Raw genomic sequence first — 18,474 nt, forward strand, 5'->3', positions numbered from 1 at the left:
GTTAATCTCAGTGCCAAGCAGCGGGGCGGCGAGTATGTCTATTAGTTTCGCTGAAAATGCATGCATTTTAAGGATTGCCTTTATTAATGGTGCCTATGGGTGCTTTTGGTTTATACCCTTCCACTCACTATTATTTACTGAGACGCGCGTCGGTCAAGCTGCCGCAGGACAAAGCCACTCCGCACCACGCATCAAGGCCAAGCATGCAGACGAGCACGAGCGCGTATTATAGCTCGGTCGCGCGCGCACACACACATACATACAAAACAAGAAAGAAAATGGTGCGCTAAACACAATGCGTGGCTCCAGGCAAGGTGGCGGCTTTCCAGCCCGAGCGGCCATATATGTTTGGAACAGATCTTCGAGCTTCGACGCACACGGTCCATCCCGCACCGTCTACGCATGCGTAGGCGCGCCGGTGCGAGCTTAAGCGCTACGGTCAGTGTACGTGTGGTTTGGCCTTAAGGAAAAAAGGCGGCGCACAAGGAAGAATCTTTACAAGTCCTAATTTCATCCATTTCTTAGCTGAACCCCGTATCACTCGTGATCAATTGCATCATTTACAAGATACGCTTCTCTGAAACGACCGAAGGTAGGTGCATATTTTTTTTTAAAGTTTGAAATGAGCATCATCTATTCTGTCGATTTTACTTTACCATTCCCTCACTGTCATCTAATTCCTAAGTTGTAAATTAGCGGATGTGGGCCTTCTTTGTTACAGTAAAAAAAGAAAAATGCTGCAGCGAACGCGAGCTGATGTGAAAGGAGCAGCACAGTCCCCCAAGTAAGCGAGGTTACAACCAAAAGAAATAGCGTGTCAACTTCAAATATCTCACCTTTATCGAATTTTTCTGCAACCTAGCACTTGGAAGATCTGAGAACCTTTTACGAGTCATTGGATGTAATTAGCAAATAGTATGCCTCTAACATGACACGGTCAGCTTTGTGAGAGGTAGAATCTCGCGACATTCAACTTCATTTACATGAGGAGGAATAATGGGGTGCAGCATGAGGAAACGGATAGGAGTAGACTCACACAGCACGCTCCTGTCTGTCTTGTCTTGTCTTTTTCGTGCTGCAGCTACGGTCACGAGCAAGAGGAAGATTTAGCTCTGGCCCAACTCCGGCGCGGCCTATTCAGATACATGTAAAACGCAAAAACGCTTTTCTGGGATAACCACTGGACCAATTTTAAATAAATTTGCTGCATCTGAGAGAGAAAGTTAAGTTCTAGCTACTGTTGGAAGCGGAATTTCGATTTAGAACGTCACTATAATTCAACGAATTTCCAAAAATTTAAAAGTTCAAAAAATATAGAAGCACGAAGTTTACAAATTAATAGCTCTCCATCAAGAACAGATATCGCGGTTCTGTCAACGGCATCCATTAGATAATTCAAATCGGACAAATTTGTTATTTCAATTTATGTATTACGTGAATTTGTTACGTTGGATGCAAGGGTTTTGCAAGAACTCCATTTACAAATTTTTAGATTTTTTTAGAATCATGTGTGGCATATTAATTTTGTGCGCTTTAGATGTACTATGAGATGCGTTTCACAGAATCGTGGTGTCATTTTTCATTGCTGAGTTACGGAGTTGTAAACTTGATAGTTCCGTTTTCTGAAAATTTGCGACTTTTGCCAATTTTTAGTATAAAAAATTGACCTAAATCAGAAATCCGAAACCAACAGTCGCTAGGTTTAGTTTTTCTTTTAAATGCAACAACCTCGTCACGTTTGGTGCAGTGGTTGCCGAGAAAAACGTATTGTCCTTTTCCATGTATTCAGATAGGAGCACCAAAGCTTGTCTTAAATTTCCACGCTAGCAGAAGACAAAGGAGACAAAAAAAAAAAACAAGCCTCACTTATATTCGTAAGGTTTTTCTTCTCAGGTTTTTCTTCTTCGCGAACGGGCGTTCGAAACCCCGAGAGAAGCTCAGTGGGCCTCCTTGTTTACAATTAACAAAACATGGCACTCGTTAGTAGTCCTGTCCACCATCGGCGGACGCGCAATCTAAAGCTTGACGAGCATCCGCGCAAAACTTTCAACTATTCGCAAAAGAGCGCGCATCGTGCCACAGGGTCAACGGCCTCACGCGTCGTCGAAACCACACTGTTCCTTTCCGGGCGTCGCGCCTAGTTAACCCCCCCCCCCCACGCCCTCTCCTCTTTCCCACCTACTCCGCTCTTTGTTGGCGCAGCCGCCTGCAGAGCTTGCTTTTCCGCATCGTGACCTATTGTGCGGAGAAGCCCAACGCGCGCAGATAGACCCCGAAGAAAAAAAGAGAAAGAAAAATTCCATCGACCCCGACGGCTGTGCCGCACTTATCGAGCGCGTCGAGTCGGAATGGCGGGAAGAGTGAGAAAGCGTAAAGGAACAGAGCCAACAATGCGGGCACGCGGGGCGTAAAAGAGACGGTGATTTCTAGCGCTATTTTTCTCCCGGCGGTATATTACGGGAGCGCGCGGTCAAAAGTGCCTCTGCGTCCGTACTTCGAACGAGTGAGAAGAACCGCACGCTGCCAATAAGAATTCTGCGTTCGTGTCGAAGCAGCACTTGGTGCTTGTCGCATTGCAGTTCTTTGCGCGCTTCGCTTAACTACGGTAAGCTTGTGAGGAAATAAAGTGTAGTTAAAGAAGGGGGGGGGGGGGGATGAAAGAGGTGAGAATTGAGAGGTGTTCAGATACATGAATGGGAATTGTTATTGCCAGTGTGCGTTGAGTGTCGTCTCCCTCCGATCGTACAGGGTGCTTCACGTAACTTGAACCAAGGATTTTGAAAAAAAAGGTTGTTAGTCGCAGCTGAATGAAACCGATGTCACATGGTTTGCCGTCATGTGGCGCTCCATATAGTATTCTTCATATCGCGGTTAATTAGTTAATTAACTAAGACGAATTATGCAAAAATATTAGTATTCACTTTAGAGCCAAGCGCGTTTCGTTGCGTTTTAGAGGGGGTTCAGAAACGACCGATCCAATTTTCTTGTGGCAACGTACATGCTGCGTGGTTATTTTGTTTCGGCGTTTAAAGAATGTGCGCGAAATATGAAATAATAAAGAACACCACGTGACTGCACACGTGCGCTGTCTTATTGGTTTCTAAGGCACGTAGTCAGATATTCAGGCTATATGGGTCACTGGGTCGTCCTCGTGAAAAGCAGAAAGCAAGCGAGGAGTCCAACGCGCTGACACATTGCGCACGTACGGATGTTCCGGAATATTCTTTTTTTTTTCTTTTTTGTTTGAGGACCCTCTTGAATCGTTACACGGTGATCTTCCAAACGACTGTCCCCACTTTTGTAAGAGCACCTCCATCAATGGCTGAATGAAGTCGACCGGGAGTGAGTCATTTAGACCAGATTCCGCCCACATTTGAACTACCGATGCGCATCGCTTAACGTCATACGATGAAACGTCCGTCTCGTACACACTATGTCTTGAAAAATTTGTCGGGGTGTGTTGTCTGTGAAATTAATGAAGTTGTTAGCTGTGCCGTACACCACTACCTCCCCGCTACAACCTGTCTCAGTCTTCAGACCGGTGAAACAAATATAGCGATTCGGAAAGAGCCGAATATTTTGTATCTGGTCTAGAGAGATGCACGCCAATAGCATAGTGTGGAATTTCTTTAATGCACACGAAAGTGAAGTGGGTCGGGGGAAATATTTATTGAACAACGCTCATATAATTCGACAATAAACAAGGCAAGAGCAACAACAACAAAAAAGAGAAGAAGAAATGTTGTGCAATGCGCAACTACTGCGCAACTACACACGTTTGAACATATAGCTCGAAAAAGCGCAGACGACATTATTTCAGGCGCAACCTGCCTTTCTAAGAGAAGCATTCTTTCCGTAGAGTGCGTCAGCAAATTCTGCGATACATGTGACGCAGCCCCATTTATGTAGACTAGGGCGTTTAGGGTGAGAGAGAAACAAGATAATAGGCTGAGCCCAGGCCCGTTCTCGCTTGCCGGCGATCGACTGTCGCGGGTTAGGCATATTCTTTCCGTAGTTCGGACAAAACTTGTCGAGTTTGAAAATAAAACATTGCTTTGTGCATAGCATATACAGAAAATGCCTCACGTTAATTAAACTGGGTGTGGTATCAAATTCGCCGTACTCTTCAACAATGACGCAGCAGAGCTAAAGCGACAGAATAATGGTCGACAACGTCTAAAGCGCCAATATTATTTAGATCAGAGCTTTAGTTATTGAGAAATTGAGGTAAAATGTAGGGCACGATTTGAGACTCCCACGAGACATTCTACTAGACCGATCACGAAGGTACTCCTTATTATAATACCGTCATTAGTACTCAATCACTCCTAAATAAAGCTGCATGACATTAAAACATGGAAGAAAATCCTATTTCTCTCGTTCTACTCTATGTTTTGAAAAAAAAATATTTCATTGACGTCACCCTTTACAACGACGCGGGCGGTCGAAAGGTTACGTCCTAGCTAGACTATGCGCCGCCTGTACCCTTTTGTTTCAGTAGCTTGATAACCGCGTAGTGCCGACCTAGTTTTGTAGGCTCGCGAAACCCACAAAAACTGCAAGTAGCAGAGAATGTGGCCCACGTTGATGTCGCGGGATGCTGTCCATGCATGTCGGGGCCGCACATAAGAACTCGGACAGTCTCCTGCCTTTTGTCACCTACACATTGGGCGCCGCGAGACGGGAGACCACCAATTAGCTCACCGTTCTTCCTTCTTTATGCTCGACAGCCAAGCTCCACACCATGTTTCCTTACTTCGCTCGTGACAATGACTCTGTTACCAAGGTCCCCTGTCGAGCAGAAGAAGCGCGACGCCTTGCTCGGCTATGCATCCTGGCTTCGCAGCGCCGCTCTAATACACGCTACGATGGCCGTCGCCTACATGTTTACTTCGATCCTGGTGACCTTGCGTGGCTCTGGACGCCTTTACGGAAGCGCGGCTTGTGTCGGAAGCTTTTGGCCCACTATGTTGAACCTTACATTATACTCGATTGCCTGAGCGAGGTAGGGTATAAGATTGCACGCCTCACAAGCAGTGAACGACACTCGGCCAAAGAACTGAAGTGACGCACGCTTCCTGCCTACAGACTTACAATCCAGGAATAACTGACTGGCTTTCCCAGCGGGCTTCGTCTGCCAACGGAGAAACGTCACGAGCTCTCGCAACAGTGGGCAGAAATAGCACGAATGACCATTGAGACAGAGTAGAGAAGGAAGACGACGTTCGGCAGGCTGGCTCTGTAGTAACCCCGGAAAACGCCAAACGTCCCGACTGATCAGCCTTGTACTTCTTTAAGTAAACGCTTCGCGCGTAATACCACGTGCGATGCTCTAACCAATTAATACCGCGGCGCCGTTTTCCCATCCACTTCCTCGGGTATTTATTTTCCTCTATCTCATGATTTGACTCATATACGAGTCAACTCAAGAGATGCCAACAAGCAATATCACCAAGAACAACACAGAGGAAATTAAATACCCGAGAAAGTGGATGAAAAACGGCGCGCGCGTGCGCGTGTGTGTACGCGTGCACGCGTTAGAGTGCGTGAGTGAGTGAGTGCGCGAGTGCGTGAGTGAGTGAGTGCGCGAGTGAGTGCGTGAGTGAGTGAGTGAGTGAGTGAGTGAGTGAGTGAGTGAGTGAGTGAGTGAGTGAGTGAGTGAGTGAGTGAGTGAGTGAGTGAGTGAGTGAGTGAGTGCGCGAGTGCGTGAGTGAGTGAGTGCGCGAGTGAGTGCGCGAGTGAGTGCGTGAGTGAGTGCGCGAGTGAGTGAGTGAGTGAGTGAGTGAGTGAGTGAGTGAGTGAGTGAGTGAGTGAGTGAGTGAGTGAGTGAGTGAGTGAGTGAGTGAGTGAGTGAGTGAGTGAGTGAGTGAGCGAGCGAGTGGGGAGGGGGTGCGGAGAAAGAGGAGGTAGACAACGAAACCTGTGGTAGTTCTGCGTAGGATGTTCCGCGGTATAAAGTAGGCGGCTGTGCTGTAAGTCCGGCATGTTGTACTGTACGGTATCCAAGTGCTTCAATTGCGCGTTACCGCCCCGACTTGCTCGTGCAAGCCTTGAGGATGCCCTCCATGTGAAAGTCCTAAGCCAAAGCAGCTAGCATGCACCTGAAATCGCTACGGGATTTCGCCTTTGGAGCAAGGATCTTCGTTGCCGCCGACTCGTGCTCGGCCGAGCCATGGTGCACGGCTGCCTCCGATGGCGCTCGCTAGGCGTTCAGACGGTAAGCACGGGTCCAGCATCACGGACTACAACCAAGAATACGTACACAATATACTAAAGCCCACGAGAGAAGTTCAAGTATTACTTAGGCCTTCAAACTTTGGGCACACCGCAAACAAACAAACGACGACGAATAGTGCCATAACCTCTACTTCTTTTTCTTCGTCCAACAACTTGGCTCTACGTTAGCTGGGACACACGGTACAATACCATAGGTCTTTGATAGTTTTCCCCTGATCATACAAGGCCGGATATAGTAACAGGGCCGACGTTTGCGCCACGAGAACAGGGACACCGTGTAGCCGGGCTACGGGTGCACACCGCCTGCGCTCCTCACCTTGTGCGAGGGTGTGCCCTCGATGCTGACGATGAAACCGACGCCGCACGACTCGCGCTCCTGCCCGGGGTCGTACAGGCCCCGCGCCGGGGGCAGGCCTCCTCCGCCCGCCGCCGACGACGACGTCATGGCCTGCTCCGATTACTCCTGCGTGAGAAGAAGAAAACGCGGACGTCAACTCGTGTCTCTCGTGCTCGCTCTCACTTTCATGCGCGGAAGTGTGCGAAGGCTCTTCGAAGTTGCGTGCATGACAGTGAAGTGCACCTTCCTACAGTTATCTCGCGACCGCTGTTATATAAACCGACAAACGCGTCAGGCGGCTGGCCAAAGCCTCGATATGACCGCGTCGGACAATGTTTTTATTACCCCAAACTCTCCACATAAAACTGTGCAGTGATATTCTCCGCATAGCGCTCTCCACGCAGAACTGGCAGCGGGCAGACATGCTCTATAAAGCCTTCTGTAGAGAGTGCTTCTCGCAGTGTTGCTCAAGTTCAATCGAATTCAGTTCTACGGTTTTACTTGCCGAAACGACAATTTGATTATGAGGGCACCCCGTAGTGGGGGACTCCGGATTAATCTGGAATCTTTAACGTGCCCCCAATGCACGGGATACGGGCGTGTTTGCATTTCGACCCCCATCGAAGTGGGGCCGCCGCGGCCGAGATTTGATCCCGCGACCTCGTGCTTAACAGCGCAACACCACTGCCGCTAAGCAACCTCGGAGGGTGCACTGTTGATTGAAGAGGAACGAAACGTTGCAAAAGAACATATCTTTTTAAACAATTCCCAGGGGAGCGATTAAGTTATTGACACGGGGTGTCGAAAACGGACTGGGTCTCATGTTACGAGCTCCGGCTGAAGCCATGCGAAGAACAGATACGCATGTTGCAGAAATACTTTTTTTTAATATTTGTTTTACAGCATATGAGATATACAGAGCGTGGCAAGTAAATAAACTTCACAAATCATAGCATCCGCAGCTTTAAGTGCAATCCATACATGTCATATACATGCATCTGCTAGAACCCCGTCATTTTCATAAAACGCCACGCTGGAATACGTTTCTGTCACTTTTGTTAAATCTACGTAAGCATGGTTTGTTCTGAAGCACTGGCCTGATATCCGTACTTCTACTACAATATGTCAAACCTCCCTCCCAAGTGCAGGCTGATAAGCGTGATCTGATTCAAGAAGAGTACAATACTCGATTTCAATTGGCACTAGGCAGTGGGTACCATGAGCATCAAGGGCAAGATGTTTCCCGATTGTGCACTGCAGCCCGTCTCAGAGAAATATAGCATCCCAGCGATAAAGGGACAACGCACGCTCAATAGCTTCCCTCTTTCCGCATAAAAAAAAGAAAAACAACTCTTTCGATACGCTGCACAAACATCCTTACTTCCGCCATCCGCGGTTCACTGATAACGTTCCGGTACGAGTTTGCCCAGGAACTGGTGTCTTTGCGTAACAACCGCAGCTACATCATGCAGCAGCATCAATCGAAACTCTCCTCACACCCGTCGCCCTCTCCGCCTCACTCGAGACTTTTGATCCCTTAGATTTTGGGAAGAAACGAATTCTTCAACAATTTTAAATAGCGTATTCTCGAATCGAGTGCGAATCGAATAACAAGTGTATTTCAAATAACCGGCATACCTCTACTAATATTCTTGTATATCTACACCAAAATGGCCGTCATCATGCAACGAGCGCAGGGAAGTCCAAAGCCGGAACGCACTTAAATGGATGTTAGTCGTAAGTGCGGAAGACGAAGTCGTGAACGAGGCAAGCGTGCAGCGAATGCGTAAGGCGAGACACGCTTCGTATGTTGCCGCGGGGACGACTGGCAGTTTATGGTGCTTTCGGCAACGATAACAGCGTCGTCTATATAGACGGGATAGCAAAACGGCCCTTAGCCCGCTGGCGAACTGAGCACAGCGCTTCTTTCTTTCTTCGTTGAATTATTTAAGACAATATTCAAATTGTCTTATAGGAGGACACGGCTAAAGGCAGACGTCTGCCTGACTTTTTAATATGGCCCCCGTCATTCAGTGAAACTGCAGCGCCCACAAATGGAATGGGCCCGCACACAAACGGCCTTCTGCAAAGCGTGCGCAACATGTCGCAGACAGCAAAGGACGTCTAGAGAGGGGAAGGGAAGACAACAAGAATCCCGCCGAATCACCTAATGCGTATCGATTACAGTGTCCCGCCTCTGAGCGGAGTTCCGCGACTAAACGCCATTATGTCGCAGTGTTTGGAAGATAGACGACTCTATACACACACGCGATACTTTCGTATACATCCGAACATTTGCTCGCGATGGCGAGTTTTACGGACAGTAAACACTGTGTTCCGCCAGACAAAATCTGTTAGTTGATCCTTCCAGAAAAGCACCAAAGGGCAAAAAAAAACAATATTTTAATAAACAAGGCGACACGCAAACGGCGTGACGGCAGGTCGATCTGGAAAACAGCCTCTGGACAAAGGCACTGAGTCCAACGCGAAAAAAGGAAACGAAAACGTAAAAAAAAGGAAAACCAAAAAAGACATTGCATTGCTGGTAATAAACGACGACCGATCGTTACCATCAAATGTCATATATTTATGCCAGGCGTAAACAGGTTCCCGCACAGAAATATAGCCAGTGTGCGCGAGTGTATGATAGTTTGGCTTGAGAAGGCGCTGTGATGCGGCTGGTAAGAAGTGCGTCAGCTTAAGCGTCATTCGACGCTAAGCAACTTTGTTAAGCACTTGTTTACTACATCAGAACTTCGCGAGAGAGAAACACTTTGGCCGACGGCAGCCCTAAACGATAGCTAAGATGCATTATTATTTTCTAGTACACGGCGCAGAAAGTTGTGCACAAAACGGACAGAAGTTGTTCGCCCCTGTTTCAAGATCGCTTTGTTGCGTACATGCATAAAGGCGAAACGAACAGATCGCTAATCAAAAGCGCAGCAATAGATAAACTTGGCCAAGGGTCTGTTATAGCCCTCCTTATGGTTTTCCTTATCAAGGAAAGAACTGGTTTTCTCGCCGGTTGTTGCTTTGCGCACGCTTGGTATTTTTCTCGGGTATATAAATATGACCCTGCTTTCTGTAACCATTGTTGAAATTGGTGCCTCTGTGAAGGTCTCGACTTCCGTCCCAACTTTCTGCGCTAAGCACTGGAAACGATATGCCGTACATGAACCCCTCACATTACGCTCCTCCAGCTATAGCCGAAGCAAATGACGACATGCGCCGGGTAACCGTCCGCGGCCGCAGACAGGCACACTCATTTCAGAATGTTGTTGTCGATTTCCTTACGCTCGACATCCGCTCGAGAAAACGAGTGGCGAATCATAATGCACAGCGCTACACTGCACTAATACACTGCTATGAAATGCGGCACAGCTGGCGTGATCCCGCTGAAATCCTCGGTGTAGGCTTCAACCAGACAAATTTATGGCCTAATGCGTATCAAGTTACATATGTGCCGCACGAGCTAAGGAAAAGAAAGAAGTACAGAGAAAAGTAAGCGAGGAGAGCTGCGCAGCAGCACGTAGAGATACAAGCGCGAAAAATAGAACGATGGCCGCGGGAAAAGGGAATGAGGCTAACCAGTGAGCTAAACGTACGTGCCAGACACACAATGATGGGCGAGATAAGAGGTTAGAGAACCATGACTATTTGATAGCAACACTGCTACGGTACGACGGTGACATAAAATTTATAGAGCGGGGAGGTAAGGTCAGTGCATGTGCAGCGACTGGACTCATTCTGGCGGGGCAGCGTGGAACGTTCGCATTCCCGACTTGACAGTGCAGGTTGGGCGCCTGCAACTGTATCACTGGTTGTTAAGGGACCGTGGCCGTATAGCGCGCGGCTCTGCGGCAAACGACCTCCCTGCAGTAGCGACACAGCGAATACCTTGCAGGGAAGAGCCTCATTGAGGTCGGCCGCAGCATTCCCTCTATAATAGACGTTAAATTTGGAGCGCGCCTCGTCCCACGTTGGACATCGAGGGCAGAACCGCTGTCGCGACCTTGCCTGTCATGCTATGGACTCCCTGAGAACACATTTTAAATCTCGAGCGATATTTGACTGCTGGGTTTTAGTGGCGCAGGGCCGTCCATTACGGTCAATGACCGGCATCGCTACGATAATCTGAGTCGCGAGGTCCAAAAAGTGCGCGTATGTGAAAGGAAAGACTGATTACGCTAAATATATAGGGTGTACACACGGTACTCAACTGAAAAAATTGCCTTGTACACACCGTTGAAACTCAACGAAAAGGATCCTCTGTAATGCAGTGCTATAAATTGATGCGTGGAATACTTACGAATAAATCTAAAAGTTCGTTAAAATACGCTATACATGTTTAGTGTCGCGGACACGACCGTGCCTGGGCAGGGAGGCTATATACCAGAATATCCAGAAACAAAAAGGCCCCCATCCTCCTCGTGGTACTGTCGCGCAGACGAAAGAGAGAGAAAAGGATGCATAGAAAGGCAGGGAGGTTAACCAGAGGTAGTTCCGGTTGGCTACCCTGCACTGGGGAAGGGTTAAGGGCGATAAAAAGAGAGTGGAAGGGGGAGATAGAGAGAAAGAGAGACGAGCAAGAACAAACCACGTATACTACAGAGCGGGCGGCGTTCTTAAAAGTATATCGTTTAGCCCCGTAGACCGCAGAAACCTTAATAACGAAACTAAGGCCTTCAGCGTAGACAGGAAAGCACGTTATACCACGGCACTCCGTTCGTATACCGTGATATACACCGCGCAGCAGCGAATACAGACGCGCTAACAGCTCGTACTTTCCTCTTACTCAAACTTACTCAAAGAGAAAAAAAAAGTGTAGCCGGTCCCTGCAGCGCGGCCATAATCGGTCGAGATCCGGGGCACACGGCGTGGCTCCATTGGAAGCGACTGCGACAGCATGTCGCTGACGATCACGTTCGTTACTTCGCAACGCTCGCTCTTGCCATTCCCGTAACGAAAGGTAATGTGTGTTCAACACAGATGTTTAAACGACGGCGGAAATGCCTCGGCCAGCAGACGCTTCACAGTAGAATACAGCAAAGACACTACAGCGTCTCTTATCTCCACACAAGCATTCGAAGGAGTGGCCCGCTTTCACGGTACTTCTATGCGGTATACGACTCTTTCGTCCCTTCGTCGTAAGCGCGCAACGCACAGGAAGCGCTAACCTCAAAAGCAGCTTTACAGGCGCGTTATCACGCATACTCTATCGCCGAGAAGACATAACGCAAAGAGAAACCCGGCCCCAGCCGTTGCTTTCGAAATGAACCGATCGAAGCGCGCAGTCGCCATTAATTAATCGATTAACGCGAAGCGAACTGGCTCTCCCTTGCTTCGACTCACGCCACGTTGTTGTTTTTTTTCTCTCTCCCCCATCGTATCGTGTGGGTTTGCATTCAGCGGAAGCCGAGGCGCGGCTCAAAACGAAGAAACGTTGCTTTTTTTATATAAATCGCGTTCTCAAGTGTGCGTGTCGTGCCACCTCGCAATTATGCGACCGCGCAAGAAACCATCCGCTTCAAGCCACGCTCGAGGAGTAAACGCAGACAATGTTATATCGATCTATACAAACGTGAAAAAAAGGACAGGCGCCTTGTACCAGTCAGAAAGCACTTAAATTTCTTATGACCATGGTTTCTTTTGATGTTATTTACTTGTTCGTTTGTTTTCTTTAACAAAAATCCCACCAGTGCTTGCGTAACCCGAAAGCCTATAAAGGTCTTCGAGGGGCCATTTGCTGCACCAGTGCGAAAGTTTTGGGATTGTTGCGAAAATCGAAGGGCCTCAGCTGCTGAGGGGTGGGGTGGGGTGGGGGGAATGACAAAAGAAAGAAAGCTTCTTGCCGCCTCTGTTTCATATGTAATTCGACCACAAATCTTCGAGAGTGTTCATCTGAATATACAGACGTAGGCGTAGAGTTTTATGTTACTCCACAGGATCAGAATACAAATGAGGCCGCGGGGTTTCTCGAAGCCTTTATTCGCATCGTAATGCTTGATTTGCTGCATGGGCTTCGTTTCCCGTACGAAGTCAGGCGACGCAGTGATACACTTCTTTGCTATAGGACCAAGGCGTTAAACGAGTTCCTCTCGCTTAACTGTTGCAGCCTGGTTTAGGAGATTACAGTAAGTTTATCAAAATATCGAGTTACTATAGGATCACTGGATAGATCTCATGCACTTGGATCATTCAGCTTGAATACATGGATTTGTCTAATATCCTCGTGCATATGATTTCAAACATTCCTGTGACGTTATTTATTACTTTTTGTGTTCGTAAACTTCCCGGCACTCACGGTTTTCTAAACGCAAGACAATTAGTCTCTGTGCATACGCCTAATCTTAGTGAACTGTGACATTTCTAACGCAATATATCGTCGAAAATGATATACTTGCAAAGGCACAAAAAAAAAGAAAAATAAGACAGGAGGACAAAGTTTACGCCAAATTCATGTACTTACTACCCACCATTCCCATGCTGGAACAAACCGGCTTGCCTGCAACTCCCTTAAACACTAAGGGCAGAAGCAATTGGCTCTAGTAATTTTTTTGCGAGCAAACTCTGTCCCTTGTCTGTCCACGTTTTTTTTCCTCGTACGCTCTCGTCGCTTGCGTGCGCGTTGCATTTCACACGGAAATGAAACTAACCCCCGCATATTAGGAAACGCGCCTTAGCCTACAGCCTACGCTTTTCTTGGACCTATAGATGACGCCTGGCGTGAGCGTGCCCAATACGCGCGGTGCGTTTCGTTCGGCACGTTCACGTCAGGCGTTAACCAAGTCGGGCGTGGGCTTGTGCGCATGCGGCATGCATGCACCACCATGAACGCAATGTTGCGACGCGGCGCAGTGTCGCGCAAGCATAGAGAAAGAACAAAAAAAGTTAAGAGCGGACACTCCCATACACACCCAGCGGCCCAATCGAATCTAGCGCGCCTGGCGGTTGATGAGAGCATTAGTTCGTTACGTAGCCGTGACGTAGTTCCTGAGGCCAGATTTCTCGGAGTGCCCGCTCTTAGTCTTTTTCTTTCTCTATGGCGCAAGTGCGTCACGCGTCTGAACGCGCGGCGCTGTCTCCGGAGGCGGAACGCGCCGTCGCGCGTCGCGAGACCTGCAAGGACGCAGCGCAGCTACACGGCTGTCTGCGACCATGCGTCGGTACAACTTCTAAGCGTGACGTCACCAAGAAGGGGCGATGCCGCCGTCACGATCGGCAAAAGAGCTGGTCATGCTCACTTCGCAGCATAAAACATGACTACAGGCTCTCTCTCTCTCTCTCTCTCTCACACACACACACACACACACGCACACAGAAGCAAAAATATATTCCGTGATGAGGTCAACAAAATTAGCATTAGCACTCTGTATGTTGTACATATATGTTAATTATGTAATTAGGCGGAATACAACAAATTTGGTATCTCCAAGTGACGGCGAACAAAATTACCATGGCTCTGTCCAGCTACGTCCCATTTGCATATTTTAAAATCTTGGTGCATTATAGTTGGGACACCATGTATGTATGTATGTATGTATGTATGTATGTATGTATGTATGTATGTATGTATGTATGTATGTATGTATGTATGTATGCATGCGTGTATACATGCATGCGTGTATGCATGCATGCGTGTATGCATGCATGCGTGTATGTATGCATGCGTGTATGTATGCATGCGTGTATGTATGCATGTATGTCTACAAACCCACGCCTTCGCATTACACGTGCGATGCTTTTTCCATTTGAGCTACCACGGCGCCGTTCTCGCATTCCCTCTCTGCTAACCCTGGCACTGTTACCCAGGGCCACCACTCACAATCCTTTCTGCCGCAGGCGTCACGAGTACGTGATCTATAAATAAATACCCCAGAAAGTTGATGGGAAGACGGCGTCGGGGCAGCTCAATTGGTAAGAGCATCGCACACGTAATGCGAAGACATGGGTTCGTTTCCCACTTGCAGCCAGTTGTAGTTTTCACCCACTTTCATTTCTATTAATTCATCATTTCTTTAATTCAGCTAGTAAGTAAAAATAATTTGCCATGTGTTGTCCTTGGTGTCTTCGTTTGTGGGCTTCTTTGGATATGATTAATAAACATCGAGTCCCTCGGTTACCTTACTAATACATACATTATATATATATATATATATATATATATATATATATATATATATATACACACACATACACACACACTCAGGGTAGGAGGCCCAAGCCGTGGTTTCTAACCTCAGGATCGCCTAGCTTGTATATGTTTCCGTTATGAATTACTTCTGTTCTGTCGCTAATAATACAGATAGATTCGCTGACTGAATCCTCCCACTCGAAGCATTTCCTCAACTTCGCAAAGTTGAGCAAACCACCGCCACTCGCCTGAGAAAGACGCTACCATTCTTCAAGAATTGCCGTTGAGTGTCAACGAAGAGAGAGCAGGGACCACTTCTGTCCACGGCCGGCGCTGCTATCCGTTCGAGGTCCACGGCAGAGTGGAGGAACGTTCTAAAATGCAGGGGTTATCAGGCAGATCTTCCTTCAGCCCCATCATACCGAGACACTGCATGTCTAAATGAACCAAACAAAAAATAAAGAAAGAAGAATACCTAAGGCTGTAACCGAATATCCAAACAAATCTAATATCAAGTTATCGAGTTTAATTCTAAACACTGCGGTTCGACCATATTCGAGAATTTCGAATGCTCGCGGATACCTATTAATTCAGAAGTCTTCGTAAGTAATGGACTGCAAGATTCAAATGCATAATTTCAGGCCGAAGATAGGTCCTCTAGAGGTTGCATGCTTGGATAATTCGAAAGAGCACGCTAACTTCCCTGTGCACTGCTTGCGAATGAGAGTCCATGCTATAGACAGCCCAGCATTGAGAGCAATTAAGGCAGTCCGCGTTGACCTAGAATGGCCGTAATCAGCTGAGGAACGGAACGGGAGAGCTGCGACGTATAACTTGTTGCCCTACTCTCTTTCCGAGCACATGTGTAGACGCGCAATTTCCTTTTAGAAAAAAAGAACGCTGAAACCCACCGATTCAACTGCATACGAGAAGCCGAAATAAGCAGACGCAGGGTGCGCCTTTTCCATCGAAGCAGAAGAGTTAATAGCTGGGCGCTTCGATTTCTCGATTAGGTCGGCGGCATGGCGCTAACGATCCAAGCCCTCTTTTTAACTCGGCCCGAGATCACAGAGAATGCCTAAATGGCTATAGACGGAATAACATTTTCCTCGACCGCCAGAAATGAAAGCCGTGTGTGATAGAGAGAGAGAGCCTTGATTGACAAAACAAAGATGGCGCCAACGGTCTACAGGCCATTACACTGCACGTGATGCTGTAAAATACTGCACACAGTCCGAACTTAAGACGCGGCAGAACAAAGCTTTTTTTTTTCCACGAATAATACCACCCGGGCACGGAGACCTTCACCAGCTCTTACTCAATGGCATGTAATTAACAAGCCGCTAGTTTGACGTTTGACCGAGCAGTAAATGTACAGTCATATTGGACGCAAGTTAATGAAATGGGAAGTCACAAGGTATTTTAAACATTTAATGTCAGCAAATGCGGCAGATATTTTTTAAAATCTGAATGTACAATTCATTGTCAGCACACATGGATTATAACGAACACGGTAAAGAAACGACAGCATATGCCGGTTCTTCAACGAGCCCCCCCCCCCCCCCCCCCACACACACACACACACACGCAATGCTTTCAACGCGCCCAGTTTTTGGAGCTGAGAAATATCGACGGCGGTCTTGTCATGCGATTCCAGCCGTCGCCTATGCATTTTAAGCGAACGGTAGCTCGAACGAATTGAATTCACGCAGAGCACGCTGCGCCGTGGCACCGTATACGACATGCGCGTTGATTTGTGTGCGCGCTTTGCGTGCGCACAAATCAGCGTGGAAACAAGACGACCGCAGCATGTCACGTTGTGTACTGTGAACTGATGCTCGAAGTGCAATTGTGCGTTTGGGCCTTGCATCCATGTGAGTAAGGGGGGAGGGGAACGGGAGGGGCTGTTACACAAAAGGTTAGAGGATACGAAGCGCATTGTGCAGCGGATTGGGCGCATTAGATTTGGTTTTTTTTTTTCCAGAAACCTATATGTAGGACCAGTGTGACAAAAGATTCGAAGGACGGTGAAAGACAACGCGGGCTCTGCCTCGCGGCTGAATTTTGTATCTTGTAGCTTGTCAATCTCCCATAAAAAGTAGCAATCACGGGAAACGATTGCCGTTCTGCTCATATACTGGTGCATACATTTATTACTATTTCATGTGCCTCGATGGCTTGACGCGCGTGCCTGTTCCTGCTGCAGTACGAATTTTTGTTTTCTTTTTCTCTTCTACATTCCCCAAGAACACAGACACGCACCCACGCCGGCCGCAGTGTACACAGCGGGGAAGCGCCAAGACGGGTTTTTCGTTCAACAAACCTCCATGCTCACACCCGCCGCAGAAACCTGGTGGTCATGGCGTTGCGCAGCTTAGCTCGAGGTCGTGGGTTCGATGCCGGCCCCATTTCGATGGGGCCAAAACGCAAAAAAAAAAAAATCTCGTACGCTTAGGTTTAGGTGACCGGTAAACAGCCCCCAGGTGGGCAAAATTAATCCCAATCACTTCGGCGTGCCTCAAAATAAGGTCGCGTGGTTCCGGCACGTAAAACCCCTCAAAGTTTAGTTTAAAATCAGTTTAGCCTCTGTGTTCATTTAAACCGTCCTTTACGCACTTCTTACTGTTTCACCGAAATTTAACAACTCGCCCGGGTCTGAATTCTTCTTTGTTAAGTAAATTCAACTTCAATCTTTCCACGGCCATCCGTTTTAGGAAGAGCCCAGCGATGAGCAGGGCGTCATATTCTGATGTGCGCAGTATATTTCATGCGGACGACCTTACTGACGGGTGCGCCACGACAAACGACGGCTTCGAGCAAACGGTGCTTGGCGAATAATTGCACTCCGCTCGTCGCGTACTGCGAGAGAAGGCACCCCCGAACGTATTTTACTAAAGCCCTGCCTCCTTTGATTTTTTTTTATATATACACTTGGTGTTACGCCATGTTCCAATAATCAGCGTTGACTTTCTTGTATTTACGTTCTAGGCGATGGTTGTTCCCGTTATGTACCATCCTTTGTAAGTTCCCTCTTGCACCCACTCCTGATATGTATGTTGCAGTATGTGTAACAACAATATGTATACAAATAAGAAAACTTGCTGTGCGGTGCTGTGGTTTCCCACCCCGCATTCTGGGAACTACGTAATCTCGGTTTCGGCTGGCGCAGAAGCCGTCAATGTACATGCCGTATAATATAATGCGTCCAGTGCTGGCTTATGTACAACTCAAAGCGAGCGAGAAACGCAAGTTCCGTAAACTGAGAGAACACAGGCCACATTGTCATGTTGCATTTCGCTAAAGTTGGTGCGAAACGTAAACGATGCTTGCGTGTGCTACCAGCCTCAATTCAAACCCAAACAAGTCAAGAACGGCTAGAACGCGCTGTTGCTTTTGCATGCTCGCTTGCATTACCCCGTAACGGCGGCTTAATTCACGTTCCAAAACGCGCTAAATTTGGAAATACGCCGTGCCTAGAAACTGGCTACAGAGCCATCGCAAGTCACGCTTCCGTGTAACTTACACGTAAAAGGCCCCCTGATCAGCGTTTCACAATTTCCTGTTGGCGTTTCAGCTCATGCTGACAGTGCTTGAACGCGTGCCGCAGAGAAACAAAGGGGCTCATCTTCAAGTTAGACTCCTGAATGCACGAACTTTCGGCATCTGTAAAACACAATTTATGTTTTCTTTTTACTTTCGTAGTGCGGGCAAGGTATCACGCTATGTTTTGTTATTCAGCCGCCAGGCATGCGAACGATGTCTCGAC

The 18,474-nt window shown here is 47.7% G+C and overlaps 1 protein-coding gene across 1 annotated transcript in view; it reads right to left on the minus strand.

The window, feature by feature from the left end:
- LOC135899211 (uncharacterized) overlaps positions 1–18,474 on the minus strand; it is a 232,213-nt gene that overhangs the window by 139,770 nt on the left and 73,969 nt on the right. Inside the window, exon 2 of the mRNA XM_065428465.2 lies at positions 6,554–6,700. Within this exon, the coding sequence (XP_065284537.1) occupies positions 6,554–6,682 (129 nt within the window). The 5' untranslated portion in view covers positions 6,683–6,700. The remainder of the gene's footprint in view (positions 1–6,553; positions 6,701–18,474) is intronic.

The sequence above is a fragment of the Dermacentor albipictus genome, chromosome 5 (genome assembly GCF_038994185.2).
Source record: "Dermacentor albipictus isolate Rhodes 1998 colony chromosome 5, USDA_Dalb.pri_finalv2, whole genome shotgun sequence".
In the NCBI taxonomy this organism is placed as follows: Eukaryota; Metazoa; Arthropoda; class Arachnida; order Ixodida; family Ixodidae; genus Dermacentor; species Dermacentor albipictus.